Source organism: Ascidiella aspersa, chromosome 1 (assembly GCF_963924565.1).
Source record: "Ascidiella aspersa chromosome 1, kaAscAspe10.2, whole genome shotgun sequence".
In the NCBI taxonomy this organism is placed as follows: Eukaryota; Metazoa; Chordata; class Ascidiacea; order Phlebobranchia; family Ascidiidae; genus Ascidiella; species Ascidiella aspersa.
The window spans coordinates 25,429,631-25,451,333 of NC_139447.1; the positions used below are offsets into that span (position 1 = coordinate 25,429,631).

The 21,703-nt window shown below is 34.5% G+C and overlaps 2 protein-coding genes across 2 annotated transcripts; both read left to right on the forward strand.

The window, feature by feature from the left end:
* The first annotated feature begins 2,512 nt into the window (after positions 1-2,512).
* Positions 2,513-9,652, forward strand: LOC146168516 (transcription termination factor 2-like). Its single transcript, XM_083386287.1, has 17 exons — positions 2,513-3,692; positions 3,760-3,849; positions 4,186-4,419; positions 4,502-4,649; positions 4,718-4,790; positions 4,847-4,953; positions 5,506-5,568; positions 5,827-5,958; positions 6,339-6,501; positions 6,791-6,890; positions 6,954-7,102; positions 7,232-7,353; positions 7,421-7,538; positions 7,636-7,813; positions 7,896-8,000; positions 8,058-8,150; positions 9,438-9,652. Exons 1-17 carry the CDS (start codon positions 2,574-2,576, stop codon positions 9,546-9,548), a joined length of 3,105 nt encoding a protein of 1,034 aa, XP_083242413.1. The 5' UTR covers positions 2,513-2,573; the 3' UTR covers positions 9,549-9,652.
* Positions 9,653-10,037: 385 nt separating this feature from the next.
* On the forward strand, positions 10,038-21,245 carry LOC146168517 (integrator complex subunit 7-like). Its single transcript, XM_083382375.1, has 22 exons — positions 10,038-10,271; positions 11,081-11,210; positions 11,278-11,424; positions 11,604-11,788; positions 11,965-12,035; positions 12,818-12,946; positions 13,928-14,062; positions 14,160-14,265; positions 14,387-14,610; positions 14,747-14,907; positions 15,052-15,163; positions 15,228-15,368; positions 15,782-16,003; positions 16,528-16,728; positions 16,994-17,097; positions 17,344-17,403; positions 17,474-17,552; positions 19,247-19,333; positions 19,526-19,624; positions 20,025-20,276; positions 20,738-20,828; positions 20,968-21,245. Exons 1-22 carry the CDS (start codon positions 10,220-10,222, stop codon positions 21,129-21,131), a joined length of 2,952 nt encoding a protein of 983 aa, XP_083238501.1. The 5' UTR covers positions 10,038-10,219; the 3' UTR covers positions 21,132-21,245.
* Positions 21,246-21,703: the final 458 nt, after the last annotated feature.

Sequence of the window (21,703 nt, forward strand, 5' to 3'; positions counted from 1 at the left end):
TAAGCATTTTATTATAAGAATTAACTGCAACGACTGTTAATCACGGGCGGACCTAAATAATGTAATCGGTAATCTAGAGTTTAATATGTAATTATGTCCGTCAAACTCTTGGTGTTATGGTCATATTGAAAAGACACAATTAATAGATTCGTATAAAATGCACTCCTCGTTGCTAAATTAAGTTGGCGAAACTACCCCCGATCCAATCCGGGGTCGGCATGACGCCTTAAGGTTAAACAGATTTCCTCGAAGCGCAATATAGCCTACTGTAGATCAGTAGGCTATGGCTCTAAAGCATGTGGGTTGATTATGAGAATCATTAAAGTGTTTGCCCAATGAATCTTCCCTACTTCTTCAATGGGGATTGTATAAGTCTGATTACAAGTCCACACAGTTTTTGTTGGCTGGTGTTGAGCAAGCCAGCAAGCAAGCCAGCAAGCAACAACCATTCTGTTAGCCTCTGTTTATCGAATGATTCTGTCTTATGCGACGCTTTCGCTTATTTAAATAGAAGTTGAGAATTTTGCATAAAAAAAGCCACACGGAAATATTATACAACGGCCTACTTCTCAAAAGGTGCGGATATTTGACCTGGCGATTACTCATATCGTTTGTTTACAGAAAATCTAGGTTGACGGATATAACATCTCGAAGCATGGGAAACTAGGTCGGCTTTTAGCTCAGCGGATGTGAAATATCACTAAACGGCGCATTCAAAGTGGCATACAGCGCCAAAGCGAAAACAGCAACACATCAGAAATTACGCAATACAATAAATATTCCATTACATGTGAAATTATACATTAATTATTGCTTGTAATGCTATACAGTTCCCAACCTGTGGTATTTAGATTAGTTAACTTTGAATGTTTATTTTAGAGCAATTATTTAGGCCATAAGAGTGCTGTTTATTTGTTAATTGTTTGTATGTCATAACTTTATAACTTTTAAAGGGGATAATTGGAAGCCACCAAATTGGCTCCCTGGGTAATATGACACTAAAATGGTCAACAATCTCTGCTGTAGATGCAGGTTTAAAATTTGTGCGAAGTGCGATTTTTTTGCATTTACGTAGTTGAAATAGCTAAAAAATATAAGAAGCTAAAAATATGAGATGGTTTATTAGCGGGCGGGCGTAGGTGGCCCACGACTGAACTGGAACAATATGTACGAACTGAAGTTTGAGACCATGCAGCTGGTTACGAGACTAGCGTGAAGAGGCAGAAAACTAAAACTGTTTATTGTTGGTCAAACCCCGCAGTTTAATTGAATTAAAAAGGATCGTAGACTAAAATGTTTTCAAAGACCGAATGCTGAAAACAACATAATATTTCGTAATCAGTTATCTTTTGTAATGCCTGACTGATTCTGTCATTCTTGCTTTGATGTTTAGCGGGAAATTATTTCGATTCAATCCATGCCGGTACCAGTGTACCACTCTTTTGCACCACCGTCTCTATAATAGTTTTTTTATCGGTTTCGACTAACACCGTGATTAAAAGATCCAGCAATAAATTTCATAGATGTATCAAAATCACTAAAGAAGACTAGACTGGGTATGCTGGTTATTGCATATTTTCCAGGGATAATAGCGTTACTACTATACGCCGATTGCATCAAGTGCCTTCCCGCCAGAGATCTATGACGTGAAAGATCACCTTCCTAGTGAATTTACCCCCCAAGATTGTCGTTTTTGACGTATATATCGTCCTATTTTAGCATAGTTTCAGCCGAAAAAATGTGGCGTGAATCTTTGGCGGCCACAAATTATGGAATGTGGTCAAGGCTACTATACTTCCCCTGTTTTGAGGCATTGGGCTGTTGTGCTATGTTCTGCCGGTGTCAGTGCCAGGAAGGTATTGTTATTTTATGGGTTGCGTCTTTAAAACGGATGTGGCTTAACTGTGTGTTACCAATTAGGCCTTTTTGAATAATATGGCTTGGTTATTGATTAATTGGACATATGTTGTTGTTTAAATGCTTTGGTAGGATTCTAGACCAGCGGCGTTTATTGAAATGTAGGTAGTTTCTGACACTTAAAAATTCTAATAACATATCTTTGAAGTTTGGAGTTAATTAATAAATTAACTTTAATTTCCATATTTTGCCCCCTCCCCAAGAAAATTCTTTGGGATCAATGTCAAAATTTTGCTTTTTCCCTACCATTGGTTTTCATCACAGTCAAAAACGTATTTATTTTTTCACAAATTTCAAGCACCTTTTAGTAATTCAGCAAAGACAGGAGTATGCTCAATTTTTTGGAAAAGTTTATCATAAAATTTTGCTAATATGGAGATATCCTGTAAAAGTGTATTGAAAACTTTTTTTTATGTTAAACTGAAATAGTTTAATTAAAATATTTTTCAGCTAACGGATATCTGTTTGTGCTTCTTTGCTAAGCTAATCACTGTTCATATACACAAGTTGTTTTAATTCCTAATGTAACAATTGTATAAAAGTCACCGTTTAAACATCCCCTTGAGCTGTTTTGTTGTACATTTACCTAGAAAGTTTTATCTTTGTTAAAAAAGTTTAATCTGATTTATGGAATTGTTGTGTTATATATTATATAAATGTTGTTGTTTGGCTCAATATCATCATATGACCCACAACGCCGGTCAGGTTACATCAAAGAAAAAGAAGGTGGAAAAATTTACTTCTTCGCAAAGGTCAGTGTTTTGGACCCTGCCCTTAAGCTTGAAGTTGGCAGATCAGTCAAGTTTGACCTTTTTACAAGAGAAGGAAATGATGCTGTTGCTGTAAGAATTTACTCCACTGAACCAAAAAATATTGCTGCCAAAAGCCAAAGTAATGATCACATTGATGCTGTGGTTATATGGTTTAGCATAGAGAAAAAATATGGCTTTGTTCGTTGCAATAAAGAACCAAAAGTGGATGCTTTTTTGCATTTAAGTGAATTGAAAAAAATTGGTTTGGAAAGGGTTATTGAAGGTCAAGCCCTCAGTGTTTGTCTTGAGCAGCAACCTGGCAAGAAGTCATTTAATGCTGTCAACATTATCATTCCATCAAGAAAGAGCCAAAAACACTTTGAAATATTAAACTCTTGTAGAAGTGGGCAAAACAATTCCCACAACAGCTTGCATTCAAATCTTTCTAATGAGAATTCTGAAGTTGCAGTAAAGCACGATAATGATCTCTCACTGAGTATTAATACCGGATTTAGCCAAATGGCAATTTCCGCGAGGGCGACACTTAATCCCGAGAAAAAGAAAGTTCAGTCAAGTCTACTTCATCATTTTTCACCCTCCAGCAAAATGGTTACCAATCGGGTAGGGAAAAATGAAAACATATTTTACTCCCAGCAGCACCGTGAATTGCAGGAAGCTATTGAAAGTAAACAAAGGTTACTAAGAACACTTGACCTAAAGAAACTTCCAGATGGGGGTCATAGAATCAAGGAGCAAATTTCACAATTGGAGTCTAAGCTTCAGAATCTCAAAATTACAAAACCCCCAGCAGTAAAAAAACTAGAAAATGTTGATGCAAAACCTGATGTTTTCGATAGACAAGCATACAGGAATCAAAGTTCTTCAAATGATGTCATAGATCTCACAAGTAGCAGAGAATATGATTATTCACTATATAACAAAAACAATGAACCTCAGTTTCCCAATACTGGGGAATTTTATGGTGGCCGCATGACAAACAAGAGAATTAATTTAGTAAGAAATGTAAGTAAGATAATTGGTTGCCTGTACTTTCTATATTTGTTTTATTTTATACATCTTTTAATGTTAGGCAACCTCAGAAGCAATTGAAAAGCTGCATTTGTCGCTTGACACTTGTCCATCACATGAAAAGGAATCTACTGATCCTTCTGGCTTATTGGTAAAGTTACATAATATTAAGAAATAAGCTTTGTTTTGCTTTTTTTTTTGCATATTTTCTTCTTGTTTATAAATTATATATATATATATATAACATGGAAATATTTTTATTTTAACTTTTATTTTAATAATAAGACCTGAAAACAGTAAGCATAATTGTCTTGTGTGTACATAATACAAATATCAGTTGGTATGGTCCAAATATGACTCGCGTTAGGAGTTTTAATTCACCCTATTTTTTTCTTGTGTTTATTGCATGAAAAACATTTCTAGCTATCCGATAACAAATACCTTTCTGTAGGCACCTATTGTAACATAAATCAATGATTCTTATTAGGTAACTCTGATGCAGCACCAAAAGCAAGCCCTTACTTGGCTGGTATGGAGAGAAGGTCAAGCAGTATCTGGTGGAATTCTTGCAGATGACATGGGTTTAGGAAAGACACTCACTATGATTGCATTGATCCTTAAGCAAACTCCTAAAGAACAGGAGGCATTACTTATCTTTACACTATTTTTTATACATTTGTTTTTCCACATATCATTCATTGTAAAATCTTTAAATAAGTCACAAAAACAATAAAACAGGTTTTTATAGTCCCCAGTTATTAATTTATGTTTTATTTGTAGTCAAATTTTTGCTTTATTTGTAGGAAAACAATGAGAAAGAGAATGGAGAAAGAGTTAAAAATGAAAATTGTGAAACAGATAACAAAGAAAATATTGTAAAAATAAACCCATCCATATGTAAAGATTCAGATTCTGAGACCAAAACTGGGAATAAAGAAAATAAAACTAATTGTAAGGCCTCAATATTGGTAATTTCTTTATAGAAAATAGTGTGTAAATAATGAACATTTGTTTTCTAGTGAAAAGTCAGGCAACTTTAATTGTGGCACCTGCTTCACTGATATTTCATTGGGAAAGTGAAATTCGAAACAGGTGCGTTTCTTTGTTCATGTTGTCTTCTTCTCTTCTTTCAACATTCTTAATTCAAGGTGTGAAAGCAAACTTCTTGATGTTATTCTGTATCATGGGACAAGCCGAGAAAAAGATCCCAGAATACTTTCACAACATGATGTTGTCATAACTACCTATGACCTTGGTAAGTATTATGGAGAAAAAAGGCAGGGTTGGGATTTTGCACATGCCCGCTAGCCAATGCAAATGCAATTTGCTTTAGCTATGTGCTGATTGACACTTATACGCCAGACTGGTGAGTGGTGACTAAAGCAAAAATGGCTTGTTGTCAGACCTACTGGACTAAATTTATCACAGATCGAAGGCCAATATTGTATAAATCGCTAACTATACAGGCTTTACATTAACAGAAATAAACAAGCGCATGCGGTAACTGGTAAAAAGCCCCCAGCATTTAACAGTCTAGTAAATAATCGAGATTGGTTGTATGACAACTATGTATTTATACCCACCTAAATAGAAAGCAGTCCAAATTATTGGAAAAAAATTGGTTGGACAAAATTTGCAAGTGGCATGCTGACATTTTTGGCGAGTGTAATTCATTCAGGCATGTGCTAATTGGTAGACACTTGCCTGACCGACAAAGTAAAATTTCAATTTAAGGCCAATCTTGAAAGAAGTTTTGCCTTAATATCTCATATTTTAATAAGATGTCTAATATGTTGTTTGTTTGCAGTGAGAAGGTGCTATTCTAAATTTAAAGTTGCAGACACCACAGAAAAACCCAAGAAAGGACCTGGTATGAATTGCCCAAACTATATTGCCTACTTAAAATAGGTTTAACTGTTTGTTGAGTTGTAGTCCCACCTTGGCTACCCTTGTGTAGCCGTTTTAAATTAAGCTGAAATCTGTTTTTCAAATGCTTAAAAGGTTTTATTACATATTGTGACATTTTATTGATGAAAAATCATTAAGTGATTGAAACTTTTTTTACTTACCTGTATTCAGTAACTCATTCCAAATGTAAATTTTTTAGTAATTTAAACAATTCTTTTAGTGGAAGATGTCTTGTTTCGAATTCAATGGAGAAGGATAATCCTTGACGAAGCGCATCAAATCCGCAATTTCAAGAGTCAGACATCCACAGCTGTTTGTGTTTTAGAAGCACAATCTAGATGGGCAATGTCAGGTTATTACCCATTTGTACTGTAGAACTTCAACCCACTTTTTAACCAAAAGACCCGCTTATTTGAATTATTTGTATCACTTACGTATTTTTCTAGGATATACTCAGTAAATAAATAAAAAATTGAAATTTGTTAACAAAGTAAGATATGTGGTTAAGTTATTTTTTTGTACAATTATAGTTATTCTGTATTGCTAATTTGAGATCAAATTACAGTTTTTAAAAGGAAATTGTTTTTTATTATTTTACCTAAATGTACTCTTCAACTAGCAAATGTTTTATCTTTAAAACAAGTTGCTTATTTTAAAAGAGTTTTAATTTAAAGAAAAATTTACCACCTGTAAAGTCAAAAGCAGTACAAACTAATGTATTTTCGGTTTTAGGCACGCCTGTCCAAAATGAGGAAATGGACATGTACTCCATGATAAAATTCCTACATTGTCATCCATTCGATGAGTATCAGCTTTGGAAGCACCAAGTTAGCAATAAAACTGAACGGGGTCAACAAAGGATGAAAACTCTTGTCTCTTGTCTTGTCCTACGACGGTAAATACATTTTAGCTTATTTATTGTTTAGGCAAATTTAGGAAGACTTTTTTGTGTTACACTAAATACAAATCAGATGGCTTTATTTTTAAGCTAGTAATGACAGTAGAAATTGCAGCATATGTTCTGCACTACTCTTAATGGCATTATGGAATAGTAATATATGGCCTTGGATATAACTGTCTCTTACCTGTTTTAGCAATATTTCAGCTATTCATTGGTATAAAACTTATTATGAAATAAGTTAAAAAAACTAAAATTATGAGTTTCACAATATCTACATTTTTAGAGAAAAGAATCAGAAAGGAAAAGATGGCAAGCCTTTGGTACCTCTGCCACCTCGTAACTTCTCCACGCACAAGTTAAAACTTAGCCAAGTTGAAAAAGAAGTACTTTTTAAAGATTAATGAAAAATTACACTGGTATATAATAACTAATGTTTATTACTTAAGGTTTATGACAAGCTTAAACATGATTCGCAAACTGCATACAAAAACTATGAGAAATGGAAAAGAGAAAAAGAAAGGGATCCTTACAACAAAACGCCATGTCCAGAGAACAAAAAAATGACTGCCACAACCTTGATTGTAATGCTTTTAAGGTTTGACATGCATAATGAATATAAACTTATTGCAGATGTTGTATAATAATTTGTGCACTTATTTCTGATTGAATACTGTTACTTTAAAAGGATTTTGTAAGCACAGCTTAAAGTTTATTATTTAATTAGATTGCGACAATGTTGTGGTCATCTAAACCTTCTTAAGAATTCCTTTGATCCAGAACTATTGGAGAAAGAAAAACAGGATATCGCAGTTGAAGATTTGTTACAATCCCTTTCTATTGGAGATGGTTTGCTACTTAAATTTTTCATGTGAAATAGTGGTGTTTGTAAATATCTTATTACAAATTTACCTAGGACAGAGCAAGGATTCAAGTTTAGCAGGCATTAATGACAAAGACAAAAAGAAACATTTTGAGATTTCTGCTCCAAGCAGCAAGATTAAGTTTGTCATGGACATGTTACAAAAGATGCAGTGAGTATGACAATATTTAAACTTTTGCTCATGATCTGGATAAAAGCCAGAAATAAAGCCTCTTCCACAACTGAGATAAACTATTTTATTCCTCCAGTTCTAAAAATCCAAGTGATAAGTGTGTGATTATTAGTCAATGGACCAGTATGTTGCGAGTTTTGGCCTACCACCTTGACCAGGAAAACTACAGTTATGCTACAATAGAAGGTGGAGTGTCGGCACAAAAAAGAATGGAGTTAGTTGACAGATTTAATAAGAGCCCTAAACACATTAAGGTATTTGTAAATAACTATGCTATAAAGGCATGGCATAATTAGTGCTGTGCTTTTATATCTTGACCACATTTCTTGTGTTTAGGTAATGCTTGTATCACTCCAAGCTGGTGGTGTTGGTTTAAACCTTATTGGCGGTAATCATTTGTTTCTTTTGGATATGCATTGGAACCCTGCATTGGAAAGACAAGTAAAAAAAGTTGTGCACTGAGCTATGCAGGATAATAATGTATTTTTTTTATATTAGGCATTTGATCGAATTTATAGAGTAGGTCAGAAGAAGGAAGTTTTTGTGCACAAGTTTGTGATGGAAGATACAGTTGAAGAATCGATATTACAGGTTGATTTTGATGTTCGTTTAAATTAAAATTGATTAACGAATTATTGTGCTGCTTTTATAAAAAAAATACTTGTCAACTGTTTTTGTTCTCTTTGTTTTACTTGGTGTTTCTCGACCTTTTTTGCACCGACCCAAATACTAGGCCAGGCCTGAGAAAAATAAGGTCGGCCGGCCGGCCCGCCAAACAATTTAATGCGGCCATGTTTGGTTGTATCGTAAACACCCTTTCAAGGGACGGATCTAGTCATGACCCCGCCAAACTCTATTTTTAGCCTGTTTTAAATACTTAAATGGAAATTGTTTTCGCGCTACGCGCAAATCTCAGTCTTTCTTTTTATATTCCATTCGTTTTTTTCCCTCTGTACTGTGGTGTTCTCTCACACGAAAGTTTATCAAATTTGGCCTAAATTTTAGAAATGTACTTTTGGCACTTCGGTCGAATGTATTACGTCTTTAAAATATGAAGGAATATTAGTATAACGGCCGTTTTCCAATCTCCTAAACATCCCGATTTACATTTTGTTAACCTAATTTAGTTAACGCCATGTTTTGTGTTTCTCCTGAACCGTGTTTGCAATATGGCCTTGTACCGCAAGTAGCACATCGGAAACTTTAGGCCTTAAAAAGCTAAAAATAGCATTCTAAGTTTCTTTGACCGACATTTTTACGTGTTCTAACCTTAGGTTTTTGATCAACGCCCCCACTACTTTATAAATACCAATATAACAAGCAATGTACATATCTTTTATCTGTAATCAAGGCGTGATGTCCCTCTCTAAAACTAAGGTTTGTATTTTAAATCCAAGCCGCATTTTTCTTTTAATTCGACTTCAGCTGCACATTTGAGCACAACTACTAAAGTAATAACAGGTTATTTGGATTATTTGTTTTGGAGTGTCATAGTATCACGTCATATTGCGTGTATTTGAGATCCTATTTTTGACCCGGACCGCCACAACATTTCAAGTTTCATGCGGCCCGCGATAAAAAATAATTGCCCACCCCTGTACTAGGTGCAAGTTTATAGCAGAGCTATGGCTACTCAATTCTCTACGTTTTTTGTAAGCTTAATATGAACAAAGCATAAATATCATAATAGCATTAATAAGGGGCTTGCCATTGTACTGCTTTCTGCAATTGTTCGATCTTGATAAATGTGAACCATTTGAACTACTCCTATTGGCCCAACCAAAGCCAACTGCGACCCAACTTTGGGTTGCGACACGCTGATTTAGCCGGACTTCAAAGAGTGTTTTAGCTGTTTATATTGTCAAAACATTATTATAGCTACAAGAAAGAAAACTTGCCATTGCCAAAGCAGTCCTCGAAGGAGCAACTTCAGAAAACAAAGTCAAGTTGACTCTGGCAGATATGAAGATTTTATTTGGAATACATTAAAAAACTATTTTATTTATTGTTTTGTGTATTTTTAGTGCTATGCGATAAAATCATGTGTGCAATCTAACTTCTAACTTTTGATTGAAAACAAAATACAAGATATGTCCTCCTTTCTGTGTGATGTGTGAATTGATGCTATTTAGGGGGTTTCCCTATTTGCACCAGATGTGTGTTTTGAAGATAAGATTTGCTTATGCGTTATGTAGTGGTAAGGTTTATAAACATTTTTTTAATAATCTTACATGTTAATATGAGATAATAGTATTTGAGAATCCACACAGGGTGCTGGTCTAGAATCCTACCACAGCTATAAAATAAACGCACAATATTTGGGGTAGGGTGCGAATTAGCATTTGGGTGTGGGGGGGTCAAGTGTTATTATATTCTTTATTTAATAATAATACTTGACCCACCCTAACCCAAACGCTAACCAGCACCCTAACCCAAATAATGTGCGTTGTGGTAGGATTCTAGACCAGCGCCCCACACAGTACCGAATACTTCATTATTATGATGTTGACTACTGGGTAACCCATGCTTGTGTTAGCCTGGTTGTTGACGTGTTGCTAAAACTGCCCCGTCAACGTGTCGATTTATGTGCGATAGTGTTTGGTTACATACTTATTTTTAGTCTTCTGTGCTAAAAATTCTCCCAATAAACAATATTTGTTATGGATGAACATCAACAAGATGCCAATTCTGCATTAATTGAATTGGACAAAGGTAATCTGACTAAGCTGTTGTTTTTAACAGTGTTACCTGCAGCTAATATTTTGCTACCTGAAAAATGTATATAGTCTCTCTGATATTTACCCAGCAAATTATCGCGTTGTAATATTTTACAATATTAAAACTGACATAACTTCGCCATTAAACTTTTATCACAGTAAACATGGTGGGGACAAACAGTTCAAAAACGTTGTCTGCAAATCGTCTCAGTAATTTAAATCAGTCAGTTTTAAAGATATAAGCGTTTAGCTTTACAGTTTACCAGGATTGTACAGTTTGAAACAACTTTGGCCTAGAATATAAATGAGTCCAACTTAGGACCTAGTCTGCATACTGTGGTAGGCGCACACCAGATATATATGTTGTATATAAGCAATGGTGTGCACACCTTAATAAGTAAATTGCACAAGTTTTATCAAAAATTAGTTCAGTTGTGGTAGTATTCTAAAGCCAGGTGTGCGTAAAACCTTGATTGCGTGCTTAAAAATTTGGTGCTCTACACCAAACATCTTAGCGAAAAAGTACTATGAAATGCAAATTGGCTTGTAACCAGTATATAAATAGATAACCAAGGGAAGTACAATGTAAATAACAAGTCACTCGCAGGGGGGTACATGTACAGCATTTCAGTAATAAGGAACTTATTATATGGGTGGAAAAAAGTGCTAATACTACGATTCACAGTGTGTAGACTTATTAGTTCCAAACTTGCAAAGTTCTGCATAATCCCACAGTTTAGGGAAAATAAACCAACTCACAAAGTCCAAAGTACTGCTCAAGTTTATCCAATGTTTTTCATGCAGGTTTAAGGGCAAACAAAGTGGGGGAGCAATGCGAGGCCATTGTCCGCTTTCCAAGTCTTTTTAAACGGTTTCCTTTTCCAATTCTTATCAACTCAGCCTTTCTAAAACTTGCTGATACTTTTCGTACTGGGTATGCAAGAAAAATATGCACATATTTATTTTACAAATTACTGAACGCTTCCAATAATATTTTACAGTAATAACTTCATTCGTCTTTGTATCTTGAGGGTGGCCCAACAAAGCACTAAACAACTTGATAAAATTCTAAATGTGGATGAATTTATGAAAAGGATATTTATTGTAATTCATTCCAATGATCCTTATGCCAGAGCACTGACTCTAAGGTAACAAGTCTGCTGTTGTGACACAGCAGATAAATTATATCTTTGTTTATTACTTTTTTTATTATTGTGTTAAGGATATCTCTGTTTGTGGTGTGTACATTATGTTGTAGTAAAACTTGATAATATATTGGTAAAATTAACTAGTTTTATTTTACATGTGTATGTTGTATTTTAATTAGGATGCTGGGCAGTGTGGCTTGCATCATAGGAGAGAAAAAGAATGCCCACCACAGCATACAGCAAGGCCTGGATTCACATGACCGGGTTGAACAGGATGCTGCAATTTTTGCAACCACTCAGTTTGCTTCACACTCCCATCACTTTGCTACCAGTATTTGCAATAAGATTGCTACAATGCTACAAGGTTAGGTTTTCATATTTTATCACAAACTGTCCAAATTGTTGATTGCACTTTTAGGCAAATCTAAATTGTAGTAGAGATGCAGTGTAATTTTGTGATATAATATAAGCACATACAATCCAACTTTACATCTTGGCTTTATGGATGTTACTTATTAAACTCTTCCGTTCCGACTTAAGGTTTATCAACTCCACTTGAAGTAAAACTGAAGCTGATTCCGGTGCTTCAGTTCATGCACTTTGATGTTCAAGTAAGTATGCAAAATATGTTATTAGCCCTACTCCAAGTAGAGTTTTACCACTTCTATAAAAAAGGATTAAATGTTTATGTTGAAAACAGGGATGTTCAAACTAGAATATTGTATCCTTAGATTATTATCCAATTTTGCCGTTGATATATGGTAATCGTGTCTAATTGTACATACGCAATGGAAAGTTTAAAACAAGGCATGTGGCAGCGCCTTTAAATGTAGCCCTGTAAAGTTGCATTAGCAATTTATGTGCTGATAACCTTCCTAATCATTGTCAATTAACATGTAAATAGACATAACATTAACATTTCATAGTTGAATTTTCAAAGGATGATATTCGGTTATTCAACGTTAAATTTAGGCCAATTTAGTGAGGTAAGAGTTCATTGTGTGGAATTGCACTCACTATATGGGCAAAGCATTAAGTTTGGGCAACAACCTGAGGCTTCCATCATCCTTTTTGTTTTGTTTTTTGTTAGCTGTGCATCACAGTTTTGAACATCTGATTTTAAATGGCAGTTGTTTAAAATGTTAAGCATTTGTAATTTTACTCTTCGATTACCTGCTGTTTTGTTACTAAAGAATATATAATTAATCCACCCCCAAAATAGAAATTAATTACTTAAAATTTTAAAATAATTTAGATATTCTGGATTTGTTATTTTAGATGCAAATCCTATAATTCTACAATACCTTGGGATTCCACTGCAAACATTCCTAGTTTTAAATTAGGCGAATGGCATTAAATTATTGTTCTGTGCACTCCTATATTATTTTTTAAGGTTTCATCCAGAGCCAGAGGAATTCTTCATGAACTTTTGCCATCCTATCCTGCACAGGACTTTGTTATAACAACATTAAACACATTAACTAAACTGTCATTACACTCACTGGTGGATATACCCTCTCAGGTAAAAAAATACATGTATATACATAATGTATGTTAAGTGAATGGTCAAGGCCATATAGTGAGGCAGTAAATTTGAAACTCACAGCCATTAATTTGTTCTACCATTCAATGTATAGTTTGCAAAAACCATTAATGCTTGACTGATTTCAGTAATAACACTAATTTTGCAATATTATGTTCTAATAATGGTGCCATTATAGTTAGCCAGTGCTTCTTTTAATTTGGTGAACCAGTTATAAATATGCATGTTTATATATTTGTAGGTATTCTGTTTATTGAGTTGTTAAAGTTTAATCATGATGCAGCAGGCCAAGCTTTTCAATTGTTGTTTTTTGACTTACTGCTCTATAATATAGTGTAGATCGTTAGGCAATAGTTCAGATTGGTTGAGATCCTGAGTATGACCTCACCACAGGTTAGCTCTTCTGGTGATAAACCCTTCTTTGTTATCGTTTAGGACTAAGGTCACTTGTGGTTGCAGCACTTGGTCATAATTGTTAAACTATCATTAAAAATCTTATTGCTTCTCTTAAACTTCTCTTAAATCTTAAACTTACAACTTTTGTTAAATTTCTGGTCTGCTATGTGTCCTGAGAAAATTTTAAGTTTGGAAAACCAGTAACACTATTGTTGTTAGTATAATGTGAGAAGAGCAAGATAACAGTATACAATAAAATTTATGATTGTTTAGTTGCTCGATTCTTTAAAAACAGCAAACCTAACAACAAAATACATTGGAACACTTCTTTTTATTAGCTCTATTATTTTTCACATGTTCCCACAGCTTTAAATTTTACTGTAATGTTTTCTACATCCTTCTTCCTGCTATTTTCATTATACACATTTATATTTGTTTTCTGCAAAAGTTATGTATGGCTTACAGTCATAACTGTAATGTATGGCTTACAGTCACTTCTAAAGAAGAAAATACTGAAGGATATATAGATAAACCTGTGTTGTATATTTTAATTATTTATTGTAGGTCACTCTTTTGCTTCAATATTTGCGATGTGATCCCAGAGAAGCCGTCAAGTTTAACTCATTACACAACCTCAATTCACTTGCAAAAACTGCTCCTCACTTGTGGACCATTAAGAATAGCACCACTTTGTGTGAGGTTGGTGGCATACTTTCATAAAAAAACACAAAATATATGCTATTCGGTTGTGTTGTTCGTAAAGATAATCATTAAGAACAATTTAAATCCTTTTTAGGCATTTAGTCTTTCTACTTTGTCGGATTCGCTAAAGAGAGAGATCCTTCAAGTTTTGTGTACTCTTACTGATTCTGAATCGCTTATTGAAATGGATATTGAAGAAGGTTTTGTATGACATTGTATTAAGATTATAAATTCTAAAAACAGAGCATAATAAATAAGTTGTTTTAATTTTTTTGTTTTTTGAAAGAGATAGGTATAATTGTATATATACATGTGTTTTAGGTGGTGCTATTTTAGAGCTATGTCGTCAGTGCTGCTATGATATTGATGTCGTTCAAGCTGCGCTTGCCACAAAATTGTTTGGAGCTTTAAGCCAACACACTCGTAATTCCAGCTCCACATTTAAAGATTCACTTAACAAGGAAGCATCTGAGGCTGCAGAAGCTTTACTTATTTTAATTTCTCCAGTGTGTGAAACATCAAGTGAAGACCGAAAGGCATTGAAGGTAGTTTTGGCAACAAAATTTAATTTGTTCCAGATCAATTTTTCTTAAGGTTTTAAATAATATTTACCACCTAATAACCACTTGCCATTCCTGAAAAATAAATTTTCCTACTTATGGAGGATTTCTTTTAATACAGATTATACTCCCTGCACTGAAATATTTATGTAAAGCAACCACAAAACTTGATAGTCACTTGACAGAGTTTGTTTTGTCATTGTTGTCTGACAGCAATATTTCACTTTGCTCTGATGTGGCAATAATGCTTTTGCAGACACTGGCAGAGATTTCCTTATCCAGGTAATATTTCCCAATTTGATTTATTGTGTGATTCAGACTTCACATAAATATCTATCTATCTACTGAAAAGCATCCTCTTTTCATATCTTTGAATAGTAATCAAGCCTTGTTGTATCAAAATATTTATGTCTGTTTCATTTGCAGCTTGTCTACTGGCTTTCTTCTAGACAATCAAAAGCAACTGATTGGCCTGTTTCAAACAGCTGTTAAACAAGACTTCTTGAAGGAGAGCACAGTTTACATAGAAAAAGTTACAGTATGTGCAGCAATAACTGTTTGATTTTTATCAAAACCTTAACACAATGTTTTCTTGATTTTAGTCATTGTTGTGCATGCTGTTGTTCATGTCGGAGTGGAAAGAAATGAATACTTCCACAAGCAAACTTTTGACAAGCAAACTTGTGTCCTCTAAGTTTAATCACTGGGTACTATACAAGATTGCACGACAAGCGTCAAGACTGGTGTGTATTAAAAAACATATATTTTAGGGAAAATTATGCACTAGCTTTATTTTAACCTATGTATAGGACATATTTAAACTTCAATTGACTATAGGTAGTGTTCGCACATGGATAGATTTAATTAAATGGCTTGGAAAAAAAATCTTAAAAATAAACTACTGTAATGTAAAATTATAAATTTTCAAAAAACAGTTTTTATGTCAACTAATATTTTGTATGATTTTTTAGTAGAAAATTATTAAAAAATATATATATTTAATATATAGAAAAATAGACTATAAATAAACATGCAAAGTTTCTTCTTCGGGTGCTCCAAGATCCCTAAGTAGTAACTACCCGAAACTTGGCGTCCATGGGTACAGTAAAATATGTTCAACAATCATCTTTATTTACAATGCGTTTATTGTATACAGGGACAACATTCCGTTGCAAGCGAACTATTTGCCAAGATAAGTGGCTCAGTTGCAACAGAATACCATTACTTCTGGCTCGTTGCTCTGTCTGACATGTCGCTTGCCGAATCCACGGCCTGGAGAAAAATTACGCCATGTGTGGATCAAATTGTTAAAAAAAAGTTCCTCAATAATATCACTTCTTCCATCCACAACTATCATAAATCACAAACAAGTCTTATGGTAAGATTTTACTTTAATAAAATGCATGTCTTTCAAATCCAAGCAAAAAGAGTCCATTACTGTTTTACCTGAAGAGACACGTTTCTTCCTTACTGACACTCATTTGCTCGACAAGATTACTTATGGTATATGTTGTAATGCACAGGGCACATTAACGCAAATTGTTGTTCGCACCGAGAGATTTGTTTAGTAAATGCCATGTAAAAGGTTTTAAAACCTGTTGATTCTACGAAAATTGATCTGAGTGACCAGTCACCACCGGCAAAAATTGGTTACTTAGAAAACTAAAGCGACGCAGTACCTTATAACAGGAACGTAAGATCCGCATAAAACCAGGCGAAAAGTGGCAGGATATCTGCATTGAGGCATTTTTATAGATTGTTTTTACAACAACCTTACTAAATTTATTCACCACGAAGTAAAGACATAAAAGTCATTAAATATTCTTAAAGTTTAGATGTTGCTTTTAGTGTATGCATCAGCACTGTTCTATACTTTTTCAAAATTTAATCTTGTCAATTTAGGCCGCAGTGACGCCGAATCATAACCTGATATTTCAAAGCCAATACATCCGCCTGCGAAGGGAAACACTCCAGGCCCATTCTCTGCTGCTAAATGCTTGTAATTTAATTCGAACTTGTCCACCAGCTGCAATATCAGCAATCGCAACAGAGGGTGGGTCGACTGAAAGCAAAACTTCAAATGGCGGAATCCTTTACACACAGGTATTTTTCGATTAAACAATTTTACAGTATTTATGTACAGTACACTATGCACGGATCTGTAATGTAGCTTGATAATGAATGTTCAAGCCAAAAATGTCGAGTAAATCGGCATCATCTTGACAAAGACGTTGTAATGCCCACTTATCAGTCATCAGTTTATGGATTTGACATTCATTATGAAGTAACTTTAGAGTTCTTATTTTACATATATAACCCGCGCGTGCCGTCAGGTTACACTTTTTGATATTTTTGTTTTGTTTTTTAGATGAAAAGTTGCAAGGAACGATTTTCAGCGGTCAACAAAGGCTACAGTCAACTTCACATGACCTCGTTCGATTGTGATCCAAACACATTGTCCAACATTGAAATGTTAACAAAACTCTAACCATATATTTGTCATTGCCATAAAGCATTACTTAGCCTATGTCCGGTTGGAAAGAATTCAATATTTACATTTTTTGTATAAATCGTTCTTCAAATACAAAAACGAAGTTAGATTGACTTAAATGAGCGATTTGGTAACATATATAATTAGTTGTGATATCATGTGTCGAGTGCATGTAAATATATTGCCAGACCATGCGTTATGTAAAATGACTTTTACCTTCTAATTAGATTGCAGCAATCTTGCTCAACAATGGCTTACGCAATCGACCTATTAATTTTGTCAAGGAGGTAAGTTGGCACTATCGGTGTTCATTTTATTCCACGGTGTGTAGTAGAAGTTTTAATGTGTCCTTTGCAGTACTCAAGCCGCTGCTACAAGACAAAACTCCAACTTTGACAGCGCTGTAGAAACAAGTACTGATGACCACTACACGAGGGTAAAAAAATGTCCAAAACACGTTATTTTTTTGTTCGATATGTATTCTTTAATTTTAGGTTAATGTTGCTGTATACTTTAATCTTGGTAATTGGACGTATTTATATAATATTAAAGTTAAAAATCAGAAGAAAATCATTGTATTTATGTGGCCCGAAAAAAAAAATTTTTTTTTGGACACATGTTGTTTTTGTCCGAATTGTTATTTTTTTTTTTTTTTTTTTTTTTTTTTTTTTCAGTCAATTTTTATGGCTCACTTTTGACAAGGAAAAAAACATAGTTGGAACATGAAATTTTCACAACTGTTAAATACCCTCCCAAAGTTGTTTCTAATATAAAAAAAAATTGCCTAGGTTCTAAGGGGTGGTTTTTAGGGGGGCAAAACTGTCATTTTTTGTTAATTTTGGTTTTAAGCACTTTTCAGAGATAAAAAAATGTAAAAAAAATCTGATATATTTATGGATGATGGATACATGACATATACAATGCTAAGTAACAAAATTTTAAACCTTACCCCTGAACTTTTCATCCGGGGGGTCAAAATGCACAACACTTTAGGAAATTTTAATGATATATTTACACTAAAAGGAAATGACATAAACATCTGAAAATTTCACAAATGTTAGAGAACCATTTAAAGCTGATGTTAAAATAAACATTTTACCTCTTGAAAAAAAGGGGAGTAATTTAGGGGGGTAAAATTAAAATTCGGCCGTTTTTGTGTTTAGAGGTGTCTAAAAAACTAAAGAAAACATTGTTAAATAGTTTTCAATTATAAAGACAAATTATAGATTGCTCCTCAGGCCAATTTTGAACTTCAATTTAAAATAATTAACCTATGGGGGAAAACAACTAAACAAAAATATAGAAATTAAAGTGATTTCATTCATAGAATAAAAACTGGAAACAGAGTGGTGTACACTGCCTCCACAATTTTTCATTTCAATCTGCGGCGGTAAAATATGTTGTTTTGTAAAAGCAATAAGTTAATTTACTAAGAGAAGCCTCTTTTTAAAAGGCAAGTCGCACGCGCTTAGTTTCCCTGAGACAAGCCACTTCGCACAATGAATGTTGCACGCGCTGGACAAAAAAAGCAAGTTATATGAACAAATTCAGCATTAAAGGTTTTCTGCCGCTAGGTTAGAGTATATAGCTGTAAAGAACTAAATCGATTACGTCACACTATTGACTTTTGTCCCCAATGAGAGGCGTACAGGGGTGCAAGAAAAAATTGTCAAATATTTTTTAATTATAAAGACAAGTTATAGGTTTGCTTCGCAGCCAAATTTATATTAAGACCACTGACAATCATTCTTGTAAAAGTGCACCATGTCCAACCTATACCACGCAACTTCGGGCCACATCCGCTTTTGCCTGCTAAAGCACCGAAACTGGAAGCACAACATTGGGAGTATATGGACACTGACAAATAAGACCCGTTGAAAGAATATAGAATAACTAAGGAATGACACCCTGGTAAAGTATAGTAGAACTGCGCTGTACCCCCCTGGTATAATATAGTAGAACCGCACCATACCCCCTGATATAATATAGTAGAACCGCGCTATACCCCCTGGAAAAATATACAAAAACCGCACACCCTGTCTAGTTTTATATTGAAAAGCTTTTGAACAACCTTGAATATACGAACTTAACAAAAAATAAAGAAGCTAACAATTTCTGTATATTTTGTAGGCGATGAAAAAAGTTTTTGGAAAAGTAATGGGAAAATTGGAACAATTAATTCAATCGGACAACCTGGCTTTGCCACTTTCACACCTGGTAGGGGCGCAAGGTTTTTGTTAGACAATCTATTATGTACAAATTGTACATACGTCACACTCAAATTAATCGGGTGTTATTTTAGGTTAAAAACTATTTTATCTTGCAATTATTTTTCTGTGCATTTGAACGTAAAAAGATCCTCACTCATTGAAAACGCCGTAGTAATTTGTTCTTGGGTTTACGTTGCAGCACACAGACTGTTTAGTCCAATGCTCCTGGATGATGTTGTCTGTCCCGCATTCGTATCCACGCTACTTCTACCAGAGCTTGCAGACAACCAACATTAAGGTTGGCTTTCACTTTATCACGTTGTTAGGTACTCTGTTGCCTTGTTAAAAGTAACAACTAATTATTTTGTTTAAAGATTTTTTTGTTTTTCATTGTTTTTCAGTATTCTTTATATTTAAATTGTTGTTCCGTATTCTTTATATCCAATTTTTTCTAGTGGTCAAATGCTGGTTTTCTTAAAACAATCTGAAAACATATAATGTTGTAGTAAACATACCTTTTTCTCCAAAAAATGGTCGATAATTGCCTCGTAAAGAAGATATTTTTTCATTGAAGTACCTTTAGTAAACTGAACAACCTGAGCCATCTGTCGACTCCAAAATCTTTGTTTTACCCGAGATCCCCTTTTCGTGAAATCTTTTCGACTTTACGTAGCTAATTTTTCATTGATTTGTTTCAGCTTGCCATCTCGCCAAGTCAACGCGGAAGCAACGACCCGGTCACGGTCGAAATCAACCAGCACCTGGCTCTCAAGGTCGAAGGGGTCATTCAACACAGTTCCGCCTCTTCGGCACACGAGAAGGAAACGTTGAACATGAACTTGGCGAACGAAGTCGACGCCACGACAAGGAAGCGTTTTCGAGATGTCAGCAAGATTAAGCTGGTTGCCAGCAAGGCCAGCCAGGGTCAGTTGAAGGTCAACAACTCCAAGGTAGGGTTGGTGGTTAGTTTGAAGTTTCGATAAATGTGTGTCAAGATAGTTTTTTATTTATTTTACTGTCAAAAATAGCTTTGTCTTTCCTGTTTAGTTTTATTTACGGTTTTAACCTTGCGCTTTTCAGTATAAGTGTTAAACTCAATATTTTAATTTTTTTACTTGAGGTAAACAGTGACATTGTGGTTGTCCTTATTTTAGTTGGTGTTTCTACCTTGTCGTGGCAAGAACTCGCCTTGTTTTCTAGCTATGTCATTATTTATTCAAGATATAAATCCACTTAGCTAAGCAATTGTGTACGGCTGTACGCTATAAAAATCCAGAGCATTGCTGTTTGCAAAACTGCAGCACGTATTTTTGTTTACCTTAAAATCAATTGATAGCTTAACCTGTTTAGACTTCATTGTTTTTTTATATTGAAAACCTTTCCAACAACCTTGATAGCTTAACCTGTTTAGGTCGAAGAGGGCGGATCAAGCTTGGAACAGGTCGTCGAACCGCATAACGACTACTTTAGTACGCAGTTTGTGCTAACCTTTCCTCAGCCAGGTAACAAATCGTGTAAAATTTATAGATTTAGCTTGCCCTAACCAGCTGTGATTTTGTTTGATACAGACTTATTCGGCCACAAATGCCAATATCTACCTAACTTTCTACTAGCGAGGATAAAACCACTCTTTTTTTACAGGCCTCTACCACGCTGTGGTGGATACCAGCGTTAAGGACGTCGAAGGAGTCTGGTGGAATACCGGACCAAAAGAGACGATCCTTATCAAAGCGTACGACGACAACGCTCGGATTCAACAGCAAACTGCGCAAATAGCTAACAGATCCAATCCAACGCGGTCTTGAGAACTGCTGTCGAACATTTGCTAATTTGTACTGATGGGTTTCTGCCCATTAACTTATCCCCGCAACCTAAGTTTGAACAGTATTTTTGCAAAGCAAAAACGTTTCTTTCATATGTTGCCCCAAAATACAATAATACAGCAAAGAAAAACTATACATGTGGTAATTTTAGATAAGGTATATTAGGTGTTACGCGGTTTGCAATTTCAAAATAAACAACTTAGCCTAGGCTTCCAACTAGAGATTCGGCAGGTAGATTTAAACCAATGACGTACAATTTTGCTTCGTTTTAATGTCACAAAAGTTTTTGTCGTATTTATGTTTACAACTAAAACTCGGTGTTGGAAACAAGTCATTTTAAAATGACTTTAGTTATTTTAGTCCAACACAAGTCCCAGTCATCAGTTGCGCAAGTCAACTTCAAATCATGTCCTAAAAAAAACATTAACTAGAATAAATTTAAAACATAAAACATTAACTACAAGAAATTTAAAACGAGTTTTACGTGCAAAAATTTAAATAAATTGCTCAATTTTATAAAAAAAATACTTGAAAAAAACACTTCTTTTTAACCA